Source organism: Bubalus bubalis, chromosome 1, assembly GCF_019923935.1.
Source record: "Bubalus bubalis isolate 160015118507 breed Murrah chromosome 1, NDDB_SH_1, whole genome shotgun sequence".
Taxonomy (NCBI): domain Eukaryota; kingdom Metazoa; phylum Chordata; class Mammalia; order Artiodactyla; family Bovidae; genus Bubalus; species Bubalus bubalis.
The window spans coordinates 103,591,599-103,616,466 of NC_059157.1; the positions used below are offsets into that span (position 1 = coordinate 103,591,599).

Here is a 24,868-nt window from a genome sequence, read left to right on the forward strand (position 1 = left end):
GGAATGTTTTTCAGTCAAAGACTCAAGGGTTGTAGTTAACGAAGAATCTGTGGGTTGTCTGAAATACCTATCATTTGTGTGCTATGCTTACTCCAAAGAAGAGACTGAACAAAGATGGCAGGACTTGATGGAGAAAGATAGTATTGTGGGAAGATATTTTCTAGTTTCATCCTTTTGTTTGTTGATGATTAAATTATGGTCTATGGTCCAATCAACCTTTATTGGAAATGTTTGAGGCGTGGATTTTAGGACAGTTTGACTTGAATTGATGGGCTTTTTTTTTGACCCTGAGGTTTATCATGGAAAGAGGGATTCTGTAGGTCCCTCTCCACATAAGTCCAATCAGTTTTGCAATCCAGAATTTAGCATCATAAGGTTCTGATCAACATGAGTGCAAGTTGATATAGGTCAGGTGACCCTGGGTCATATGCACCCAAAGAATTCCAAATTCTTTCATGAATATTTGCTGGTACTGCTTAGGTTCAGGGAAACTTTTCACTATAGTTGCTAATTCCCCCTCTGTACAAGGTTAAATGTTACTGTTGTCTGTATACCTAGCTTATGGGAAGGATGAACTCTTAGAAGTAACTAGCATTTGGGGATTTTAGAGGAGTTGTTGACAAAAGGTAGGAGGTCTGGACAAGATGGGGAGCTGAGATCTCACATGCCACATGTACAGAAGAGAAGAGAGTAGAAAGATAAGAGGAGATGGGGGAACTGGCTATAGGAAGGCAACTGGAAGACAAGGAGGGGGAGGACTTGCTATGGAAATAAATCTATATTCTTGTTTGTCAAATTTGTTAATTAGCTTTGTCCAAACAATCTTTTAGGGAAGCAGTTTTTAACAGTTTTATTTCAAGGCTTCTGCAAACCTGTTTAAAAAAAAAATGCTTCCCATTAAGTCTGAGAAGTTTATTTTCTTTTTAAGGTGACTCTCAAATGAAAGATTTCGTTTAAACCCAGTGATCCACACAGTGGCCATTGAAGGCCCAGGTCATCCTTCGTGCAGTTATGCCATTTGAAACACAGGTGCAAGAATTAGAACTGTAGGGACTTCTGTGGAAGTCCAGGAAGTAAGACTCTGCACTTCCACTGCACAGGGCACAGATTTGAAACCTGGTGGGGGAACTAAGATCTCACATGCCACACGTCCAGAAAATTTTTTAATTAATTGAGTAATTTTTTTAAAAAGAATTAGAACTATAATGAGCAGACATATGACATATAAAAAGTAGGAGTCTTTCTAGAAGAAAGAGAGGAATTAGACTTAGCTGACCCCATAAGACCTAGCAACAGTCAGTTGAAAGTGATGCTGCTGCACTTTGAGCCCCTGTGTGATGGTGTGCATGCGTGTGTTCAGTCACTTAGTCGTGTCTGACTCTTTACGACCCCATGAACTGTAGCCTGTCAGACTCCTGTGTCCACAGGATTCTCCAGACATGAATAGTGGAGAGGGTTGCCTTGCCCTCCTCCAGGGGATCTTCCCGACCCAGGGATCAAACACGTGTTTCTTATGTCTACCTGCATTGGCAGGCAGGTTCTTTACCACTAGTGATACCTGGGAAGCCCCAGTGTGGTGGTAGCTGCTTCCAAATGTAGACCCAACAACCTACACCTCAAGCAAGTGAAGCAGAGTCAGAAAGAAAGCTCTCTATGGATCAAAGTCAAACTCTCAGAATTAAAAAAAGAAAAAGAAAACAACAATAAAAACCCTACGAGGATAGTCTTGTTTAGGCTAAGCAACTTTAGTCCAAAAGAATGCCAATCCAATGCCAGTCCAGGGAGAACCATACTGGTCTGTGAGACTAGCTTAAACAAAAGGCTTAAAAGGTCTATGCTTGTATTCTCTTCTATGACAAACAGCACTTCTAGTTATCACAACACAAAACAGAAGTAGAAAAGAGAGCATAAAAAAAGGATTAAAAAATAAAACAATGGCCTGAATCCACCAAAGATGTCAAATAAATGGAAACCAATAACAAAACTGAGGTATCAAACTGAAACTCAACAGCCAAAGAACTCAAAGCAAAGAGCAGAGTTCAGACCCAGTGCTGAATCACCAGGTCAACACATATAACTGGCCCCAAGGGGCAGCATTCCATGAAATCTGGAGTTGGTGGTGACAGGCAGTGCAGACATCCCCATGGAACTTTCAGGAATACTATGGAAATAAAGACCACCCAAAGAAAACAAACAGAGGTTGTTTATTCAGAGCTTGCTATAGTGAACCACCACCTGTGTTTGGCGGAGACTCAAAAGCAGACAGGAAAGTGGGAAAGCTTTATACAGAAAAAAGGACATCTTCAGCAGCGTTCTGATTGGATCTTGACGGCATGGAGAAGCTAGGGTCAGGTGCATTTTACAGTTGTGGAACATATTTGGCTTCCTCTTATTGATCCTGAGTTGGAAGCAGGGCTAAATTTGGAGAAGTTGGCAGTCACTGACCAAGTCCTGACTGTTTTGGGCCATTTGGTACAGAGTTTGTGGTTTGGTTTCCTGGACTGGCTGTTGCAGAGGCTGTGGGTCAGGGGTCTCTTCATATATGGTCTGGCCATTGTCTGTATGTTCAGTCTCTCACAGTGAAACCTCGGCATTGTAGATATTTTTAAAACCTGGCTGTTTTACCATGCTTCATGTTTTAGCTATTGAACTTTAACTGTCATATAGTAATATTTGGTTGTATAGCATTTTATATTTTTGAATATAATTTCAAACATATTCTTCCTCCCTTTTATCCTTAGAGCAATCTTGTGATACTGGGGAGGTTAATTACCTAAAGTCATTCATTGGATTGGGGCTTGAATTAGGAGTCAGTCATAGACTCTTGAGAGTCCCTTGGACTGCAAGGAGATCCAACCAGTCCATTCTAAAGGAGATCAGTCCTGGGTGTTCTTTGGAAGGACTGATGCTAACGCTGAAACTCCAATACTTTGGCCACGTCATGCGAAGAGTTAACTCATTGGAAAAGACCCTGATGTTGGGAGGGATTGGGGGCAGGAGGAAAAGGGGACGACAGAGGATAAGATGGCTGGATGGCATCACCGACTCGATGGACGTGAGTTTGAGTGAACTCCGGGAGTTGGTGATGGACAGGGAGGCCTGGCGTGCTGGGATTCATGGGGTCGCAAAGAGTTGGACGCAACTGAGCAACTGAAGTGAACTGAACTGAACTGATAGCATAGGCTGATTTGCAATATAACACTCAAGTTGTCTGGTAAAGATATTATCTATAAAGGCTTTAAAATAGACCTTTTGGGCTCTGTATGATAAAGGGTCTGTTCAAATTGCTTCTAAATTCATTACTTAAAATTAGGATAAAGCCTTGAAGAGTTATATTTCCCTTCAAATACCTACAAGGCTGTCATGTGGAAGAAGGATTAGGTTTATTCCTATGGCTCCAGACAGCAGACCTCACACCAGTGAAGAGAAGCACATTTCAATTTAAAATGTGAAATATCTTTCTAGTAATGAGACACTTGCCCTGTAAAGAGGGCTTCCCTGGTGCCTCAGACAGTAAAGAATCCTCCCGCAACGCCGGAGACCTGAGTTTGATCCCTGGGTTGGGAAGATCCCCGGGAGAAGAAATGGCAACCGGCTCCAATATTTTTGCCTGGAGAATTCCATGGACAGTGGAGCCTGGCAGGTTATTGTCCACAGGGTCACAAAGAGTTGGACACACTGAGCACCTAAGCACAGCTCACAGCCCTCTAAAGAAGGGGCTGCCTTGTAAACGGGCCAATTCCCCATCTTTCTTAGTGTTTGAGTTCAACATCACAGTTCAAAAGCATCAATTCTCCATGATCCTCAGTTCAGTTCAGTCGCTCAGTCGTGTCGGACTCTTTGCAACCCCATGGACGGCAGCACGACAGGCCTCCCTGTCCATCACTAACTCCCAGAGCTTACTCAAACTCATGTCCATCGAGTCGGTGATGCCATCCAACCATCTCATCCTCTGTCATCCCCTTCTTCTCCCACCTTCAATCTTTCCCAGCATCAGAGTCTTTTCCAATGAGTCAGTTCTTTGCATCAGGTGGCCAAAGTATTGGGGTTTCAGCTTCAGCATCAGTCCTTTCAATGAATATTCAGGCCTGATTTCCTTTAGAATGGACTGATTGGATCTCCTTGTAGTCCAAGGGACTCTCAAGAGTCTTCTCCAACATCACAGTTCAAAAGCATCAATTCTTCAGTACTCAGCTTTTTTATAGTCCAACTCTCACATCCATACATGACTACTGGAAAAACCATAGCTTTGACCAGACAGATTGTTGTTGGCAAAGTAATGTCTCTGCTTTTTAATATGCTGTCTAGGTTGGTCATAAATTTTCTTCCAAGGAGCAAGTGTCTTTTAATTTCATGACTGCAGTCACCATCTGCAGTGGCTTTGGAACCCCAAAAAATAAAGTCTGCCACTGTTTCCACTGTTTCCCCATCTATTTTCCATGAAGTGATGGGACCAGATGCCATGATCTTTGTTTTCTGAATATTGAGTTTTAAGCCAACTTTTTCATTCTCCTCTTTCACTTTCATCAAGAGGCTCTTTAGTTCTTCTTCTCTTTCAGCCATAAGGTGGTGTCATTTGCACACTGCTGCTGCTGCTGCTAAGTCGCTTCAGCCGTGTCTGACTCTGTGTGACCCCATAGACAGCAGCCCACCAGGATCCCCATCCCTGAGCTGAGGTTATTGATATTTCTCCCAGCAATCTTGATTCTAGCCTGTACTTCGCCCAGCCCAGCGTTTCTCATGATGTACTCTGCATATAAGTTAAATAAGCAGGGTGAAATATCCATGATCCTACACCTCTAGAAAGTGCTTGAACTGACCAGGCCAGTTAATCTCAAAGGGAATTACAAACACCAAGTTTATGAAACTTTTTAAAGTTATAAAAACAGACACAGACATTTTAAATACAGCAGTTTCACATCACTCAAATTCTGCTTGAAATTATGCTTCTCAAAAAAAAAAAAAAAAAAAAAGAACCTCAGTTCTACGTTAAACTTTACCCCCCAGACTCTTCTTTGAATTAGCACTTTTGTCCTTGTGCCCATACATTTTCAAAAACATTTTTTAAAGTAAAAAATGTTTTTAAAGTCCTAATAGAAAGTCATCTAAATCAATCTTCCATCTGCATTGTTTTCTCATCACACAACTGTATATCAAATGTATTACACTCATTTTTTTGATGTTTTAATAAATTGTAGGAATTCAATGAGGTTTAAAAAGAGAGAGAGAAACCCTTTCCATTGAATGGTAAATGCTGGGATTTTAATCTGCAATCTTAACTCTTTGAATATGATCTTTTTTTCTTCTTTGTTGCTTCTTTTTTTAATGTCCCCTCAGGTTGATCTCAATTATATTCTCCTCCAGTTTACAAATAACCTGAAGCTGAAATGAAACAGCGTCCTCCTGAACTGGGATTATCTGGTGCTCTAAAAGGATTTGCTGGAGATCCTCACCTCATTCCACTCTCTTTTTTAATTTTACTTTATTTTTAACTGGAGGATAATTAGTTTACAATATCCTGGTGGTTTCAACCCACTCTTGACCTGCCTCTTCAATTGTTTAAATTGAATCTCCTAATTTTTGCCTGAAGGGTATTTCCTTTTGATTTGGGGTTGTGGTTTCTCTCTTGAAAAACAATACAGAGTCCTGGGGATTCTGCCGATCTGAGAGTCACTGCAGGGACAAAGGAGACCCGAAGTTGGAGCAGAATGTGTGCCCTCTGCACAAATCCAGTTGCTCTGGGTCTTCTTGACAACTTCCGGGACTCGACTTAAGGCAGCGTTAAGATTTTTTTTTTTTAACCATATTTATTTTGTTATGGCTGTACATATTTACATATGTTCACGTATGGCAAGGGGAAGAAAAAGTGATGACGTGAGGCTCCTTGAGATTAGGAGGAGGTGATAAGGAAATAAAGCAGGTGACTGGGAAGGGAGAAGTGAGAATTCTGTTCGAGAAGGGAGACTTGAGAGTTAATAACCATCTCTCAGAGGAGCAGGAGTTCTCTGCAGGTAGCAGACTGGAAATGCGAACTCGTGCACCCTCTTTGGAGACAGGCTTTCTGTTCCTTCGCTTGCAGGAAGGTGCATATTTATTTAAAACGGACTGAATTTCCTGCTCAATGGCTGGTCTTGATTCTTCAAGACTAGTGGGTATTTCCTTTTAATGTCTCCAATGCTGTTTTTTCCTTTTTGAGGTTGAGGGGGAAGAGGTCGGTTGAAATTCTGGTTGGCTAAGTGAGAGATTCTCAGAAATGAGAAAGGGGGGAGGAAACAGACTTAGAAGGCGGCAGGAGCCCCCGGTCGCTCCCCTTTGCTGCGCACCCACTACCTCCGCCTGGTGACCTTCCTTGGAGACCCCAGGAGGCTGCATCAATATTTGATCAGCCTTTTGCCAGCGCGTTGCCAGCACTCGTCGGCGGGGCTTGCCAGGCATCGCCAGCGCGGCGCTGAAAACAGCGCAGGGGCCGCCGGGGGCTTTGGGAGGACCGGCTCTGCGTTCGCCCCCTCCCCCCGGGCCGCTGGGCTTGGCCGCGGCCGGGCCGCTGTGCCCACCATGCGCGGTTGCACGCGGCTGGCGCTGCTCTGCGCGCTGCCCTGGCTTCTGCCGTTGGTGGCACCCGGGCGCCCTGCGCCACCCCCAGCGCTGCCCCGCGACCCCCGCAACCCCGCCAGGGGCGCAGAGTTCGATCGCATCTACAGCGGGGTTGTGAGCCTCCCCACCGAGAACATCTACTCCTTCAACTACACCAGCCAGCCCGGCCAGGTAAGACACTCGCTCCCCGCGCTCCCAGGAACTTGCCCGACCTCAGAGCCCCGCCGCTGCTCTGGGTCTCCGGGGAGTCACCTCGGGGACCATGAAACCCTCGTTCCCTTTCTCCTTCAAAGCAGTCACTGCCCGAGCTGCCGTATCCTCTGCCACCGGCCTGGGGACAACTCCGCCTCCCTTCGCGCCTCCCCGGCCTGGTCGCGGGCATTACTGGGCTTTGCAGGGGCGCCGGTTCCCCGCACCGTCTGCGGGTCTCGGTCCCCTGTCCGGCCCTTCTCTAGGGAAGTCACAATTTTTAAAGCTGAGAAAAAAAATGACCACACCTCTGTTCCCAAGCTCCCGTGAGGAAGGAACCTCATCTCTTTTGGTTGATTCTGTCAGACCCTTCTATTCCATAGCGCCTGGGGGTGGGGGGGGGGGGGGGGAGCTGCTCCGAATCTAAAATGGGAATGTGTGAGAATGGACGAGAGCTGCAGAACCTCTGTGTGTGTGCAAGAGCCACTGCCTGCGATTCTGTATCGTCGTCACACGCATGTGCTTCAGAGAAGCCAGAAGACCCGGCCAGAGATACCAGAGCTGAAGCCCTCAGCCGATCTCTGGAGGTTTTGAGTTTATATAAGGATGGATAATTGAGTGCAAGTTCTAGACCTATTTCTGACCAAAGTTGAGGCGAGACAAGGAAAGGAAAAGACTGTTTCAGCATCTATCCCTTTGACACATATACTCCGGTTGTACGATGTGAGAAAATGCAGTTAGCTTCCCCCCTCTAACACAGTACCCTTTGAGGCACAGCGGAAAAACCCCCCAGTGTACCTGCCTCCGGTTCTTCTTCACATAAACGTTTGTGAATCAATGTGTGTATGTATGTATACATTTGTATGAATGTGTATGTATCCCTTGCTGTGCCAGCATTCCCGACTCCCTCAGGAAATTCAGAACCAAACTGAGATACCAAGATGTGCCTTCCTAACTCTCACTTAGGATAGAAACTCAGAAACCTGGTAGCTCGGAGTAGTATTGAGCCAGAGGGACCACTGGGCCCATCACCACTCCCAGACATTTCCCCAGTGCGTGTACCGGGCAAGTGCTCCATCTCCAGTCTGGCACCAGATCCTAAGCTTAGTCTTCACGGTGGACCATGTCACCATATTCTTACCCTGTCCTGTCCCCCACTGACCTTCAGGTTGTACATCCTAAAGTGAGCAGAGTGGTTGTATGCAGAGCCATTCCACTGTAGACAAGAGGGGGAGGTGGCAGTTTTTACTCCTTACATTCCTCCTAACCCAGTTCTTCTTGTTGGGTGTGCTGTATTGATCAGCTGACATTACACTGAAGTATGTTCCCAGCCCTGTTACTGGCTCAGTAAAAATAAAAGTCTGAATAATCCCATGATCTCTGGGGTGTACTGTCAGTTTCCCTCTAAATCATTGGTAAGGAAACTCAAATGACGGATGCAGAGGAAGATCTAACATCAAGCTTTAATAGTTCTTACACTTCCGCTTAGAGATAGAGTGACTTTTTTTTTTTTTAGCTGTTGTTTCGACCTTTTTGCCCATAGTATTCAGTGAGTTCCTCTACCACAGCACAAGTCACACTGTTTGCAGTTAGGGCCACCTACTTTACTCTCCCAGAAAACCATGAGATATTGATAAATTTCTGTATCTGTATTGCTACATTCTCTCCACCCTAGTACCTAGCACAGTGCTTGGCACCTAACAGTTTACTAATGTTTTTGAAAAAATGAATAAATAGGTAGAAAAAAACCTTAAGGAATCTTTAAGCTACAACTAAATAAAATATATGCTTTTTAGTAGGTTGACTGTGAGATCATTTCAAATAAAAACAAAATTTTAAAAAATTGTTCTGAGGTTATGCCCTTCCTATTTTGCTTTTATGTATGCTAAAATGCCCTTTATTTTGTGAAACAATGGTGATAATTAGTTTTTAAAATATCTTTGCATGATGCAATAAAAAGCTGACAGTCCTTAAATTTCACTAGTCTGGGAAATACAGTGGGGAACCATGGGACTCAAGTTTTTTAATTATTTTAATGCCAATATGGAATAATATGAACCAGATGTCCTCAAATCTTACAGCCTTCTGAAACTTCTCTTTAGTGTGCAAATAAGACAGTAGAACCCTCAATCCACTTACTTTGGAAAATTGCCCTTCTCTCTCTCCAGTCCAGTATTCCAGATGCTTTGTCCAGAGATGGCATTTTTCTGATCTAGCCATTCAAACCATTATTCTGTTTCTCTGGGTGGCTTCCTCTCTTCTTTGGTCCCTTTTGCCCTATTTTGGAAACCAGCACCCCCTCCTTCTAATACCATGAACAGAATCCATTGAATATAGCAGAATTTTACTGAAGGTTTGGAATAGCATGAGGGAACTGAATAGCAGAGTAGGTGATAGATTAAATCAGAAAGTAGGCGACAGACTTTATTTTTTGGGCTCCAAAAATCACTGCAGATGGTGACTGCAGCCATGAAATTAAAAGATGCTTGCTCCTTGGAAGAAAAGTTACAACCAACTTAGACAGCGTATTAAAAAGCAGAGACATTACTTTGCCAACAAAGGTCCATCTAGTCAAGGCTATGGTTTTTCCAGTAGTCATGTATGGTTGTGAGAATTGGACTATAAAGAAAGCTGTATGCCAAAGAATTGATGCTTTTGAACTGTGGTGCTGGAGAAGACTCTTGAGAGTCCCTTGGACTACAAGGAGATCCAACCAGTCCATCCTAAAGGAAATCAGTCCTGAATATTCATTGGAAGGACTGATGCTGAAGCTGAAACTCCAGTACTTTGGCCACCTGATGTGAAGAACTGACTCATTGGAAAAGATTCTGATGCTGGGAAAGATTGAAGGTGAGAGAAGAAGGGGATGACAGAGGATGAGATGGTTGGATGGCATCACCGACTCAATGGACATGAGTTTGAGTAAACTCTGGGAGTTGGTGATGGACAGGGAGGCCTGGTGTGCTGCAGTCCATGGGGTCGGAAAGAATCAGGCACAACTGAGCAACTGAACTGAACTAAGGCGATAGATTGAATCAATAGGTAATAGATTAAATCTAGGACTTCCCTGGTGGTCCAGTGGTTAAGAATGCGACTGCCAATTCAGGGGACATGGGTTGATCCCTGCTCTGGAAGACTCCACATGCCAAGGGGCACCGAAGCCCATATGCCATAACTACTACACCAAGCTCCGGAGCCCATTCTCTGCAACAAGAGAAGATACCACAGTAAGAAACCCCTGCTCACCTCAACTAGAGAAAGCCTGCGCATGGCAACCAAGACCTAGTGCAGTCAAAATTAAATAAATAAAACAAAATTTTAAATATACCCTTTTTAAAAATCTGAAATCTAAGCAATGCTGTCATAACAATTTACTAGCTATTCGCCCACCAGAAGAAATGTCAAGATAGTAGCACTATTTTCCAGGCCCTGGCTTGTTACATTTTCTTGGCCACCCCTCACCCCCTATGCTGACCTCAGTCTCTAAATTTTTGTTACTGTCTCACATCAAGCAGTTTTGCCTCCATGACCAACTCCACACCCACTGAAGAACTCTGTTAAATAAAGATCTATGAACCCAAGAACAGAAGCTTGGCGGTGACCTTTTTTCTTTAGCCCAAGCAAAGGTTTGGTCAGGGCTCTCTCTCCTGCACAGGTCATTTCCCATCTATTCCTCTTCAGTACAACTAAGAATTTGGTTTAGATGTAGGTATATTCTAATTGGAAAAAGGAAAAATATTGAAAGAAATACATAGAACAGTGTTTATATTTGTGCTGGTGGACACAAAGATTTTTTACTTAGAAAAGACTAATCATCATTAAAATTACACTGGATATTTCTTATAAATACATATCTGAAAATACTGATTATAATGCTGTAAGTAAAGGAAGAAGAAATTAAAGCAATGTGGATAAGTGTCATCTAAAAGAAAAAAAATTTGATTTAGAAATTAAAAGGCTATTTTTTGTTTCATTTTATCTTCTTTATCTGGTCAAGGCACTGATAGGTTTGCCATTACTTTTCCTTTATCTTGGAAGAGAAAGGCTATTCTAAGTTTAGACCTTGGTGGAGAGAGGAAACTACCATGGGAGACTTTGTTGCTAATCTTTCCTGTCAGCCACTGCATCTCCCATACCAAACTCTGTCTCCCAGAACTATTCAGTCAAGTGTGTCAAGCTAATCAGCTAAGCAAAGCACCAGGAAAAGTCCTACATGCCTTCCAGGCAAAGTAATGTAAATATTCAGTTGCCATTAAAAGAAAAACCACTGAAAAAATGGAGTGACTGGTTTAAAAAATGGATAATGAAAATAACTCTTTAAAGTAGAGATTAGGCAAGATCACGGTTCATTTCAGTTCCCTGGAGGGGCAGTGTCTGGAGACTCGCTTTAAGGGGCGAGGATTTCATTGTGTCAGTCAGGGTGTTCTATAACCTGAGGCTGGGTGGGGCCAAGCCAGAAGGAAATCACCTTGTTGAGAAAGTTGCCAGGGATATGTTTGACTGGGACATAGAGCTTAAAAGGTTTATTAGGACATGAGAATCTCTTGTAGAGACAGGTGGTGACAACAGTCAGATATTTCTGTTTGAGCCAGATCGGTGATAAGAAGCCCTTAAATAAAAGTCTGAGCATCACCCAACAAGAGGTCTTCTGTTTCAATAACAGAATTCATCGCGTGCTACAGATTTTTGAATTTGGAATGCTTCTCTGGACATACTTTGTTTATTAAACTGAGGCATTTATTTTTTAATGACATAAACGTTTCTATGCCTAAGGAACAAAGCTTGGCTTTATTAATATCTAGCAGTATCTAGAACCAGTTATAGCAGCTTTTCAGATCCTGATTCAAAAAGCCTATCCAGTTCTCATGAACAATGAAATATATATCAGGACATCGCAGGACTAACTTTTAGCTATGTATATTACTACTTACAAAGAAGACTTTAAAATCTTGATGCCTCAGCTCTCCCCATCTTGTCTGTCTCCCCCTGTGTTCTATATATCCTGCAGCAGAGACCTGCTCTGCTGTCCTCCCACACCTCCTTGCTGAACTGGACTGGTGCTTGTGTGTAAAGAGAGATTCATCTCATTAGCACAGTATCAGGGTGGCTGGTTACTGTCTCAGTCAGCACAGACTGTTAGAGTACCACAGACGGTGCCTTAGAAAACAAACACTGATTTCTCACAGTTCTGAAGGCTGGGAAGTCCAAGATCAAAGTGTTAGCAGACTTGCATGTGGTGAGAGCTGGCTTCCGGGCTTGTAAACAGCACTTACAGATGTGTCCTCACGTAGCCCAGAGAGCAGAGAGAGAAACAAGCTTTCTCCTGTCTCTTCTCTCTTACTTTTTTTTTATTTTTAAAAATATTTATTTATTTGGCTCTGCTGGGTTTTAGATGTAGCACTCAGGATCTCTAGGTGCAGTATGGAGGACCTAGTTCCCTGAACAGGGATTGAACCCAGGCCCCATGCCTTGGGAGCATAGAGTCTTAGCCACTGGACCACCAGGAAAGTCCCTCTCCTGTCTTTTCTTATAAGGACACTAATCCCATCATAAGGACGCTAACCTCGTGATCTAATTACCTTCCAAAGGCCTTGCCTCCAAATTCTCTCACCCTGGGGATTAGGCTTCAACTGATGAAACTGAAGAAGCTGAAGTTGAACAGTGCTATGAAGACCTACAAGACCTTTTAGAACTAACACCCCAAAAAGATGTCCTTTTCATTATAGGGGACTGGAATGCAAAAGTAGGAAGTCAAGAAACACCTGGAGTAACAGGCAAATTTGGCCTTGGAATACAGAATGAAGCAGGGCAAAGACTAATAGAGTTTTGCCAAGAAAATGCACTGGTCATAGCAAACACCCTCTTCCAACAACCCAAGAGAAGACTCTACACATGGACATCACCAGATGGTCAACACCAAAATCAGATTGATTATATTCTTTGCAGCCAAAGATGGAGAAGCTCTATACAGTCAACAAAAACAAGACCAGGAGCTGACTGTGGCTCAGACCATGAGCTCCTTATTGCCAAATTCAGACTTAAATTGAAGAAAGTAGGTAAAACCACTAGACCATTCAGGTATGACCTAAATCAAATCCCTTATGATTATACAGTGGAAGTGAGAAATAGATTTAAGGGCCTAGATCTGATAGATAGAGTGCCTGATGAACTATGCACTGAGGTTCGTGACATTGTACAGGAGACAGGGATCAAGACCATCCCCATGGAAAAGAAATACAAAAAAGCAAAATGGCTGTCTGGGGAGGCCTTACAAATAGCTGTGAAAAGAAGAGAAGCGAAAAGCAAAGGCAAAAAGGAAAAATATAAGCATCTGAATGCAGAGTTCCAAAGAATAGCAAGAAGAGATAAGAAAGCCTTCCTCAGCAATCAATGCAAAGAAATAGAGGAAAACAACAGAATGGGAAAGACTAGAGATCTCTTCAAGAAAATTAGAGATACCAAGGGAACATTTCAGGCAAAGATGGGCTCGATAAAGGACAAAAATGGTATGGACCTAACAGAAGCAGAAGATATTAAGAAGAGGTGGCAAGAATACACAGAAGAACTGTACAAAAAAGATCTTCATGACCCAGATAATCACGATGGTGTGATCACTGACCTAGAGCCAGACATCCTGGAATGTGAAGTCAAGTGGGCCTTAGAAAGCATCACTACAAACAAAGCTAGTGGAGGGGATGGAATTCCAGTTGAGCTATTTCAAATCCTGAAAGATGATGCTGTGAAAATGCTGCACTCAATATGCCAGCAAATTTGGAAAACTCAGCAGTGGCCACAGGACTGGAAAACGTCAGTTTTCATTCCAATCCCAAAGAAAGGCAATGCCAAAGAATGCTCAAACTACCGCACAACTGCACTCATCTCACACGCTAGTAAAGTAATGCTCAAAATTCTCCAAGCCAGGCTTCAGCAATATGTTAACCATGAACTTCCTGATGTTCAAGCTGGTTTTAGAAAAGGCAGAGGAACCAGAGATCAAATTGCCAACATCTGCTGGATCATAGAAAAAGCAAGAGAGTTCCAGAAAATGATCTATTTTTGTTTTATTGACTATGCCAAAGCCTTTGACTGTGTGGATCACAATAAACTGTGGAAAATTCTGAAAGACATGGGCATATCAGACCACCTGACCTGCCTCTTGAGAAACCTATATGCAGTTCAGGGAGCAACAGTTAGAACTGGACATGGAACAACAGAGTGGTTCCAAATAGGAAAAGGAGTACGTCAAGGATGTATATTGTCACCCTGCTTATTTAACTTCTATGCAGAGGACATCATGAGAAACACTGGGCTGGAGGAAGAACAAGCTGGAATCAAGGTTGCCGGGAGAAATATCAATAACCTCAGATATGCAGGTGACACCACCCTTATGGCAGAAAGTGAAGAGGAACTCCAAAGCCTCTTGATGAAAGTGAAAGAGGAGAGTGAAAAAGTTGGCTTAAAGCTCAACATTCAGAAAACAAAGATCATGGCTTATGGTTCCATCACTTCATGGGAAATAGATGGGGAAACGGTGGAAACAGTGTCAGACTTTATTTTTCTGGGCTCCAAAATCACTGCACATGGTGACTGCAGCCATGAAATTAAAAGACGCTTACTCCTTGGAAGGAAAGTTATGACCAACCTAGATAGCATATTGAAAAGCAGAGACATTACTTTGCCAACAAAGTTTCGTCTAGTCAAGGCTATGGTTTTTCCTGTGGTCATGTATGGATGTGAGAGTTGGACTGTGAAGAAGGCTGAGCACCGAAGAATTGATGCTTTTGAACTGTGGTATTGGAGAAGACTCTTGAGAGTCCCTTGGACTGCAAGGAGATCCAACCAGTCCATTCTGAAGGAGATCAGCCCTGGGATTTCTTTGGAGGAAATGATGCTAAAGCTGAAACTCCAGTACTTTGGCCACCTCATGAGAAGAGTTGACTCATTGGAAAAGACTCTGATGCTGGGAGGGATTGGAGGCAGGAGGAGAAGGGAACGACAGAGGATGAGATGGCTGGATGGCATCACTGACTTGATGGACGTGAGTCTGGGTGAACTTCGGGAGATGGTGATGGACAGGGAGTCCTGGCGTGCTGCGATTCATGGGGTTGCAAAGAGTCGGACACGACTGAGCGACTGAACTAAACTGAACTGATGAATTTGAGGAGAGAGGGTACATAAGCATTCAGTCCATAGCGTTCTCTCTCACTTTTTTCCTGTGGCTCTGAAAGAAAAAAAAGTATTGACATGTTATAAGGGTGTTTAAGAGGCTGACATTACTCCAGTTAGGAGTCTGATTTTATGGAGGACCCATGTTCTGCCTGCCTTGACCTGATAGTCGTTTGCTAAACTGCATAATGGATTCTGTGTGTGCTGTCCAATATTTTAGCCACTATCCACACGTGACTATCAAGCATTTGAAATGTGACTAGTCACAAAATGAGATGTGCTATGTAGAACACACACCAGATTTTGAAGACAGTGTGAAATAAACAACATAAAATGTGTCATTAATATTTTATTGATCAAATATTTTTATATATTCGGTTAAATAAAATACATCAGTAAAATTAACTTCACCTCTTTCTTTTTATGTTCTTACTGTAGCTTCTAGAAAATTTGAAAGCAAAATGTTACTCATATTTTTATTGGACAGCACTGGTCCCAGGACTACAGGACTTTAAAGAAGTCATAGATCCTACAGATAATTTTGTCAGAGGAAATGAGGCTTGAAAAGGTCAAAATAGATAAGTAGAACTTGGATACGCACAAAGAAAGGGGAAGGGCTGTTCAGATACGGAAGAATATGTCCTATTTCTTCTCTGGCAAGACTGCCATCAGAGGTGGTAGTAGTATATGTTCCTGCCAGGAAACATAATGTCCCTTCTTGTCATGACAGCCACCATGATCACGATTGTCTAGTTTCACTAATTCATTAGGAACAGTAAGATAATATTGAGTTATGTCGCTTATTTTTTCATTTCTGAGCCAGAATATTTTTTTATGTCTCTCTGAATTTTTAAATTGAAGAATGGTTAGTTTATAACATTGTATTAGTTTCAAGTATACAGCAAAGTGATTCAGCTTTCCATAGATCTGTATGTTCTTTTTCAGATTCTTTTCCAGCATAGGTTATTATGAAATATTGAGTGTAGTACCCTGTACTATATAGCGGGCCCTTGTTGTTTATCTACTATCTCTGGGTGGTGAGATTATGGAGAATTTTAATGTTCTTCTCTGTACTTTCCAAACATTTCACAATAAATACAATAAACATTTCATAATAAAAGTAAAAAATAATATTTTACTTTTACTCAAGGCAAGGGAGGCATTGACTGAGGCAGTGTTTTATCTTTGTGTGTTCTACCCTTACGTGTTTTTATCCCTTTAACTACATGTGATCCTTCAGCAAATTCTCTTGCCTCCCTGAACTTTATTTTTCCCACTGAGGAAGAGAAGATTGCAGTTCTGATCCTTATTCAAGAACTAAGGTTCTGTGTTCTGACTTTTTTTTTTAACCATGTATGAGATTGTAGATTTTTTTTAACTATAGACTAGAAATTTCTTGCCAAAAAGATCATTTCTCTTTGTCATGTAAAAGCAAGTAAATGGAAACTTTAAATTATTGTTTCCAAAAAACTTCTCTTTTTTGTATGCTCTGAGGGGTTTCCCATAGAGCTCCTCACTGCTGGAAGTGGTTTAGTTTTGTTTTTTCCTTCTGCCTCTGCTGCATGTGCTGAACCTGTTTTCCAATCAATTCCTTTTTTTTCCTTTCCGAGTGCCACATCAATAGGCTTCCTCTAGGTTTGGGTTTGATTTTTCAGTTGTTATTTGGTTTGGGGTAGATTTTGACAGCTGTGATGGTCTCTTCTGAGGGAGTATTTTAGGTTCTTACACAGTTCGCCAAGATTTTCTGTCTTTCTGCCTTTCCTGATTTGGTTTCCGTGTGTGACTTGATATATCCCCTAGGTCATTCCTGTCAGCTTGACCTGAAGATACCACGAAACCTCTTTGTTGCATTTCTTTCTTCATTTCAAACAGAAGTAATCACACCTTGTTGATACTATTACTCGTTGCCATGCAGCAACCCAGAGTGTGTTAGCCAGCTCCTCCTGCATTGTGTAACACTGAAGCTGACTGAAGTTCCATCTCAACACATCAAGATGGTGCATCAGTGGTTTAAAGGCACATCTAATGAGCTATTGGGCCTCATCACCCTTTCTGTTTATTTGTTAAGGAAAATATCAAATATACCATGGGCTACCAGATAATACATTCACAGTCCTTTCTATTTTGCTTAAAATAAAAATAAATTTATAAACGTTGATTTTTTTCTTTTGAATATTTTGAAAATGGAAACTTTGAGGTTTTCTGGTACATAGTTGGTAATACAAACCAAAAGAAAATTGAAGGACTTATATTTTGCTCAAAACCTAAGATAAGCAATAAGAGCATCATATTCCATTAAGTCCTCAGCCTAAGATCCTTTGGCTTTTATATATAATGTTTCTAAGAATGTGTGTAAAATTGTATAGGAGAAGCAGTTGGTTTACATGTTACAAGATAGCACTTCATTCCTAAAAAGCAAAGCTGAGTCTTATGTAGCAAATTTAAATTATATAGTAAATTTTGTTAATAATAGCCTCAATTAAAATTAATTTGCTGTACTAATTAATTAGTTCAAATTTTTATTCCCCTTACCCCCTCAGTTTATTTGAAGTGACAGTAATAGCCAAACAAATTGATTTTACTACTGGCAAGAAGTTATATGCAGATGTTAATTTTGTTACAAGATTTGACAGGGAATTTTCAGTTGGTTGAACAAGAAGAGTGAGGCTGGCTTGAAGGTGTCATATTGAGAAAATGTGTGCAGAGAAAGCTGCATATAAGTTTTATTTCCTGATGAGAAACTGGTAGAAATCCACTTCCCAGTCGCAGTTCCCAAGGCCTGGGACATTTTCTCTCTATCCCTGGTGGCTCAGTGGTAAAGAATCTGCCTATGATGCAGGAGCCACAAGGGACACGCGTTCAGTCCCTGGGTTGGAAAGATTCTCTGGAGAAGGGCATGGCAACCCACTCCAGTATTCTTTCCTGGAGAATCCCATGCACAGAGTAGCCTGGAGGGTTATAGTCCATGGAATCGTAGAGTCAGACACGACTGAAGCTGCTTTGCATGCATGAACCACTGAAAAGCTCTGGAGGGTCTAGCTGTCAACCCATACTTTGAAGGAACTTTATTTTGGACCCAGCCTTCTACAGTTGATCCCAAGGATGGTTGGGGTGTCAGTATATAATTATGGAAATATTGGCTATTTAAAAATTAAGATCACCTATGTTTTGGTTAAACTTTAAAGTATTTGAATAAAATACTTATTTTCCAAAAATGGTGACAAAATTAAAGTTTATCTAACATCATCAAGTAACATGTCCTGAGTAAAAACATCCTTTGGCCTCCTGGGAACTTACACTTGATACTGTAAAGAGTGTAGATAAAAATTAACCTCTCCTTCTGCCTAATCTGGGATGCAAAAGATTTTCAACTTTGTTAGCTTCCTCACTGTTCTCCTATATGTATATATTTTTAACTAATCTTTATTTTTCAAAGCAGTTTTAGGTTTATAGAAAAATTAAGCAGAAAATGCAGAGAGTTCCCATATATTCTCTCCCTACTCACACACAGCTTCCCTTATTATTAATATCTTGCATTAGCATGGCACACTAATGATGAGCCGATATTAATGTAATATTGATATCGTATTGACCTTAATTATTTATTAAAATCCATAGGTTACATTAGGTTTACTCTTGGTGTTATACAGTTCTGTGGGTGCTGAGAAATGTGTCATGTCATAGATCCATCATTACAGTAGATTGTACAGAATAATTTCACTTCCACAAAAATCCTGTGTATTCTATCTACTCTTCCTTTCTTCCTTTCTCTCAGACCCCAGCAACCACTGGTTTTCTTTACTCTCTTTTTAGTTTCACTTTTTCCAGAACGTCACATAATTAACATCATACAGCATGTAGCCTTTTCAGACTTGCCTCTTTCACTTAGCAATATGCTTTCAAGGATCCTGAATATCTTTTCATGACCTGATAGCTTACTTCTTTTTAGTACTAAATATTCTATTGTTTGGATGTACCATAGTTTGTTTATCCATTCACTTGTTAAAGACATCATGGTTGCTTCCAATTTTTGGCAATTATGAGTTGCTGCTAAGTCGCTTCAGTCATGTCTGACTCTGTGCGACCCCATAGACAGCAGCCCACCAGGCTCCCCCGTCCCTGGGATTCTCCAGCCAAGAACACTGGAGTGGGTTGCCATTTCCTTCTCCAATGCATGAAAGTGAAAAGTGAAAGTGAAGTCGCTCAGTCTCATCCGACTCCTAGCGACCCCATGGCCCTCCGTCCATGGGATTTTCCAAGCAAGAGTACTGGAGTGGGGTGCCATTGCCTTCTGCTGTAAACATTTGGGTGCAGATTTTGTATGGACACAAGTTTTCAACTCATTTGAGTAACTACCCAAGAGCTTAATTTCTAGATCATATGGTAAGAGTATGTTTAGTTTTATAAAGAAACCTCTCAAACTTGTCTTCCCAAGTGGCTGAACCACTTTGCACTCCCACCAGGAATGAAATGGCAACCCACTCCAGTGTTCTTGCCTAGAGAATCCCAGGGACGGGGGAGCCTGGTGGGCTGCTGTCTATGGGGTCGCACAGAGTTGGACAGGACTGAAGCGACTTAGCAGCAGCAGGAATGAATGAGAGTTCACGTTCCACACCTTTGTCTGCATCTTGTGCTGTCAGTGCTTTGGATTTCAGCCATTCTGATAGGTGTAGGATGATATCTTATTGTTTTAACTTGCAACTTCCAAATGGCATACGTAGTTGAGTATCTTTTCATATGCTTATTTTCCATCTGCGTATATTCTTTGGTGAGGCATCTTCTCAGATCTTTTGTTCATTTTTAAACTGGGTTGTTTGTTTCCCTGTTGTTGAATTTTAAGTGTTCTTTGTAGATTCTGGATAACAGTCCTTTATCAGACACAAGTCTTGCAAATATTTTCCCCTCGTCTGTGAGCTTATCTTCTTATTCTCTTAATAGTATTTTTTTTACAGAGCAGTCATTCTTTAATAAATTACCATTTATCAATATTTTTCCCCATGGATCATGCCTTTGGTGTTGTATCTAAAAAGTTGTCATAAAATCTAAGATCCACCTAGATTTTCTCCTATGTTATCTTCCGGAAGTTTTATAGTCGAGAATTTCACATTTAGGTTTGTGATTCATCGGGAGTAAGTGTTTGTGAAAGGTGTAAGGTCTCTGTCTAGAATTTTTGTTTGGTTTTTGTTTTGCATATGATATCCAATTGTTCTAGCACCATTGTTGAAAAGACTGCCCTAGGATTTCAGTCTTACATGTATATTTATGGCCTATCTTGGACCAAAGATCTTGAAGCAACTCGTTTTTTAGGATTCATTGTCCTCACTATTGTTTCCAACCTTCCTCTCTGTTACCACCACCTCCAGTCTCTTGTTGCTCCTTTGCTTTATGTATCTTATGTCTCTCTGCTTTTTCCCATCCCTTTTGTGTTTCCAGTCTTCTGTGAACACTATCAGCCCAACAAGGTTCTTGCTCTCCTCTGACTTTTTGAAGCTTTGCTACTGGCAAAATATTCTTTCTCCTTCATTTCAGAAGATACGCTTGTTGCTTCTTTCCTGATTCAGAGCCATGATGGGTCCTCTCATTTACTGGAGAGCTGGCCTCTCAATTTTTAAGGTTTTGCTATAGAATTTTATTAATACCAGTGGTGGAGGATGAAGAACATATATCATTTGGGCATTCAGTGTATATTTGTCTTGACTTCATGTGCTGTTTTTGCCTTTATTCATGCTAACAAGATTTTCTTTGTCAAGTTTGCTTAACTGCAGAAATGCGTCATTGGGATTGCATTTGAGACTTGTTTCTATCCTTTCCTAAAAGAAATATAAAATATCCCCCAAAACCATAGGAAAGAGAAAATTGTAGTTTAAACTTAAGAGCTGAAAGGACCTTATAATTTATCCAATCTTTTCCTCTTAACAGGAGGGAAAAGTGAGCTGGTAAAATAAATTACTTGTACAAATTATGTAACTAGTTGGAAGCAAAGCCAGGAACATAACTTGGGTTCCTAAGGACATTTCCTTGGGATATTTCTATTAAAGCCTCCCACAAAAGCACATCTTTTATGGTTATCAACAACAATAAACACAGTTTTTAAGAACTATAGTCATACTTCCACAGTCAGGTCGTTTGATCATACAATTTAAGAGTTTGATGTCTGACTCCCTTACAATTACTGAAAATTGAAATGAGGATTTTCATTTCCGTTTTTCTTCTAAGGATTGTCTAAACATCTCTTTGCCTATGTAAGTCGGGCAAGCAGAGTTGACACCAAGTACAACTGGGAATTTGACAGACTTCCTTCAGTGTTTCACAAAGCCACATCCGCCCACCAACCGTGATCCTACCCTGACACCCTGCGGACCAGTCTTCATCTCTTTAGTGCTTTCTCATCATTAATGCTGGGTTCCTTCTTTGCACAGACAGAGTGCAGCTTGGAGACCCAAGCAGTTAACCTGTTACCCTAAGGCAGTATTAATCCCGAGAACTGGTATTTCCAGATCCCCACTGAGTCCGGAAATAAGCTATGAAGATAAACTATAGCAAACAGGAATAACTGACTACTCTGTCCCTTTAGATCTAACTGCCCTTTTGTGGATGAAGTGACTCACAACTATTTTAATTTACCTAACCAGTGGTATATATTATGCTCCCTCCCAAATTAGCATGTAAATGCTCACCATTTTATTTGATCCTCCCTAATACTTATAAAAAAGGAATCCTGTATTTGTCCCCAAACTCTCCCCATATTGTCTTCACCAGAGTGAAGAAATTAAAGATTTCTAGGAGAAGGACTGTGTTTATCTGGGTATTAAAGGGACAAATGCAGGGGATAATGAGAGGCAAACAGAGGGAAGTCTGGGTGTGCAGAGGTCGTTTAGGGTGATCTGTGGATAGTAAGGTTCAAGTTAGCTGCAGGGTATGAGTAAAGCAGGCAGAGAAGGAAAGAGGGTATGGGGTCAGGCAAGGCTTTTGGCTACATCAACAGAAATCAACTAACCAACATAAGCAGAAAAAGAATTTACTAAACAGATATTGGGTAGCACCCAGCCTGAGTTCCTAAGCTCCCACTACAGTGACCAAGAGAGAATACACTGTAGAAATAACAACAGTCATGAAGCAGGAATGTTGTGGCCAGGATGCTCACCTAGGCACCACCACCTTCTCAGCCATTAGACATGGTCACCTCTAGGCCCTGCTGTCACGGTCCCTACTGATGTCACTACTGACAGTGAATGCTAAACTCTCCCTTCATCTTGTATCATTTAATCGCTATTGAAAGTACTGGGTGAGAGCATCCAACCCTCTGAGCATGGGTCCTGTATCTGGCCTCTGTGGCATCCACAGGCAGTCTTTCCTCCCACCAAACACACAAGTGCGGTAGAGGGGAGGAAGTTCCTCTAAAACAGGCAAGGCATTTGGTTGCTGTTGCTGTTGTTTAGTTGCCAAGTCATGTCCGATTCTTTTGTGACCACATGGACTGTAGTCTGCCAGGCTCCTCTGTCCCTGTGTGTGCTAAGTCTCTCAGTCATGTCCACCTCTTTGCAACCCTGTGGATTGTAGCCAGCCAGGCTCCTCTGTCCATGGGATTCTCCAGGCAAGAATACTGGAGTGCATTGCCATGCCCTCCTCCAGAGGATCTTCCTGACCCAGGGACCAAACCCATGTCTCTTTTGTCTCTGCATTGGCAGGTGGGTTCTTTATCACTAGGGCCACTATCAACCCCACTAAAGTTCTCATGGGATGTCTCTAGTGAGGATGTTTGTTGGAAGACAGCTACATGGACCCAGACATAAGTGATCAGGGACTGAAGGGAGGAGATCTAGGCTAGCAAGGGCTTCTGTCTTTGCCCATTTAATGAGAAGTATTTCATCAGAGCATCAGAGTAGAACTCAAGTCATATATATATCATCTCTGCCACAGTGTTCACTCCACAATTAGAAATAGTTTTGTCTCTTAAATATGGTCTTCCCTGAGATGTCTTATGCTTGTCTCGGGAAATTTTCTTTGAAGATTTTGAAGAGGAAGATGTTTGCAGATGATTGGCTTTGTCTTGTTTAGGAAGCAGTTTACTTTAGGTTACACTTATGTCCTGACCATACGTATTTAAAATTATAAATGGCACCAGTCTGGCAATGAATACCACTACAGAAATAAACAGCTGATAAGTGTCAGATCATAACTCTCACAATTATCACAGTTTCATAGTGCTTTTCCATCTTTAGAGCATTAATTAAGTAGGCCCCAGAACAGCTCTAGAAGAAGCATGCCTGCAGAGCAATCACTCAGCACATAAATAAAAGCCAGGGAGTAGCTTGTGTTCTGCCTCAAATCAGAAAAATAATCATTTTCCCCTCTTTAACCCCCTCATAGCAGAAGGAGTAGAAGTAGGGAATAGAGAGACAAAGGAAAGATAAAGAGGAAAGAGGAATCACACATAGAGATGAGCACACCTGGATGCCTGAGAGGTTGGTGAATCAACAGAAACCCCTGGTTCTGTCCCAGGAGCCCAGGCTGGAGATGCCTCAACCTGAGGGAGGGAAGTGGGACAGAGGAGCTAACGCAAAGGCTGTGAGAGGCCCTGGAGAGACAGATGGCCAGCTCTTGATATGAGAGGCAAATGGCTGCCCACAGTGTACGAGGCCATGGGTAGGGAACAGGATGGGGGAGAGTTTTTGCATAGTGCTTTCTTGCCTCCCTTGGTTTGACCCCAGTGGACTGCCACCTGCCCGGCCTTGTCATCATCAGGAGGGAGGAAGCAAGCAGCACCCACCTGGGGATGCTGGCTTGTGGGATGATGTCTGTGGAGGCTGGAGGGGAGCAGGGTAACCACCATGCCTATTGACCTGCTGACTCTGAGCAGCCCCTGCTTCCCCACTGCTGACTTCTCAGGGTAGAGGCCAGCAGGTCAGGATGGGAGCAGGAATGGTGGGGAAGCGGTGGTGGAGAGAGGTAGAAGTAAAATTGGTGGGAGAGACAAAGAACCTGGAGGGGTGATAATGGGTGTGGTCACCTTAGGCTCTCTACCCTTCCAGTGTCCCCTGCCACACTGCACTCCCTTTGCATTTAGCTTCTCTTTTCTGAGGTTCTCACTGCTACCCTAGGTGGATGATACCTCAGAGAATCAGAGCTTATGGGAGAAAATAACAACAGATTTGCAGAGGGAACTAACATGAGAAACATCAACCTTTATCAGATGTAGCAGAATTAATGAACATGAGGAATAAGGCATCATAATAAGCAAAGTGAATATCCTGGAAGAGATATGAATAGGAGGGCACTTTTCAAATGAAACAAGTTACAGTTGTAATGATGAAGCAACTGGACATCCCAGGTTTAAAAAATAATGTTGTTTACACAAAGACCTCAGCAGTGGGTTGAACATTAGAGTGAATGATGGATTAGAGAATTGGAGAATAAACCTGAGGATCTACCTAAAGAGATGTAGAAATTAAAGAGAAAAAAATTAAGAGAAAAATTCAGAAATTGAGAGGGCAGACCCAAGTATGACATCAACATAATAGGGGTCTCACAGGAAGAAAACAAATGGAGAGAAAGGAATATCTGTAGAAATAATGCTGAAGAATCAATAACAGCCATTTCCCTGACATCCTGGGGTGTTTTTAAGATTTGTGAAGAGCTACAACCTTAGCTGTCAGAGAAGGCAATGGCACCCCACTCCAGTACTCTTGCCTGGAAAATCCCATGGATGGAGGAGCCTGGTAGGCTGCAGTCCATGGGGTTGCTAAGAGTCGGACACGACTCAGCGACTTCACTTTCACTTTTCACTTTCATGCATTGGAGAAGGCAATGGCAACCCACTCCAGTGTTCTTGCCTAGAGAATCCCAGGGACAGGGGAGCCTGGTGGGCTGCCGTCTATGGGGTCACACAGAGTCGGAAACGACTGAAGTGACTTAGTAG

General features: G+C 42.1%; 1 protein-coding gene across 9 annotated transcripts in view; it reads left to right on the forward strand.

Annotated features, from left to right (window-relative positions):
- Positions 1-5,885: 5,885 nt before the first annotated feature.
- The window catches only part of SIDT1 (SID1 transmembrane family member 1), a 103,360-nt gene continuing 84,377 nt past the window's right edge, over positions 5,886-24,868 (forward strand). For 2 of the 9 annotated variants that reach the window (XM_044941933.2, XM_044941940.2), the window contains exon 1: positions 5,887-6,765. In XM_044941933.2, coding sequence (XP_044797868.2) covers positions 6,556-6,765 — 210 coding nt within the window. In that variant the 5' untranslated portion in view covers positions 5,887-6,555. Of the gene's footprint in view, positions 6,766-24,868 lie in introns of all 9 variants that reach the window. The other 7 variants (XM_044941942.2, XM_006076353.4, XM_044941950.2 and 4 more) reach the window with 5 other exon arrangements.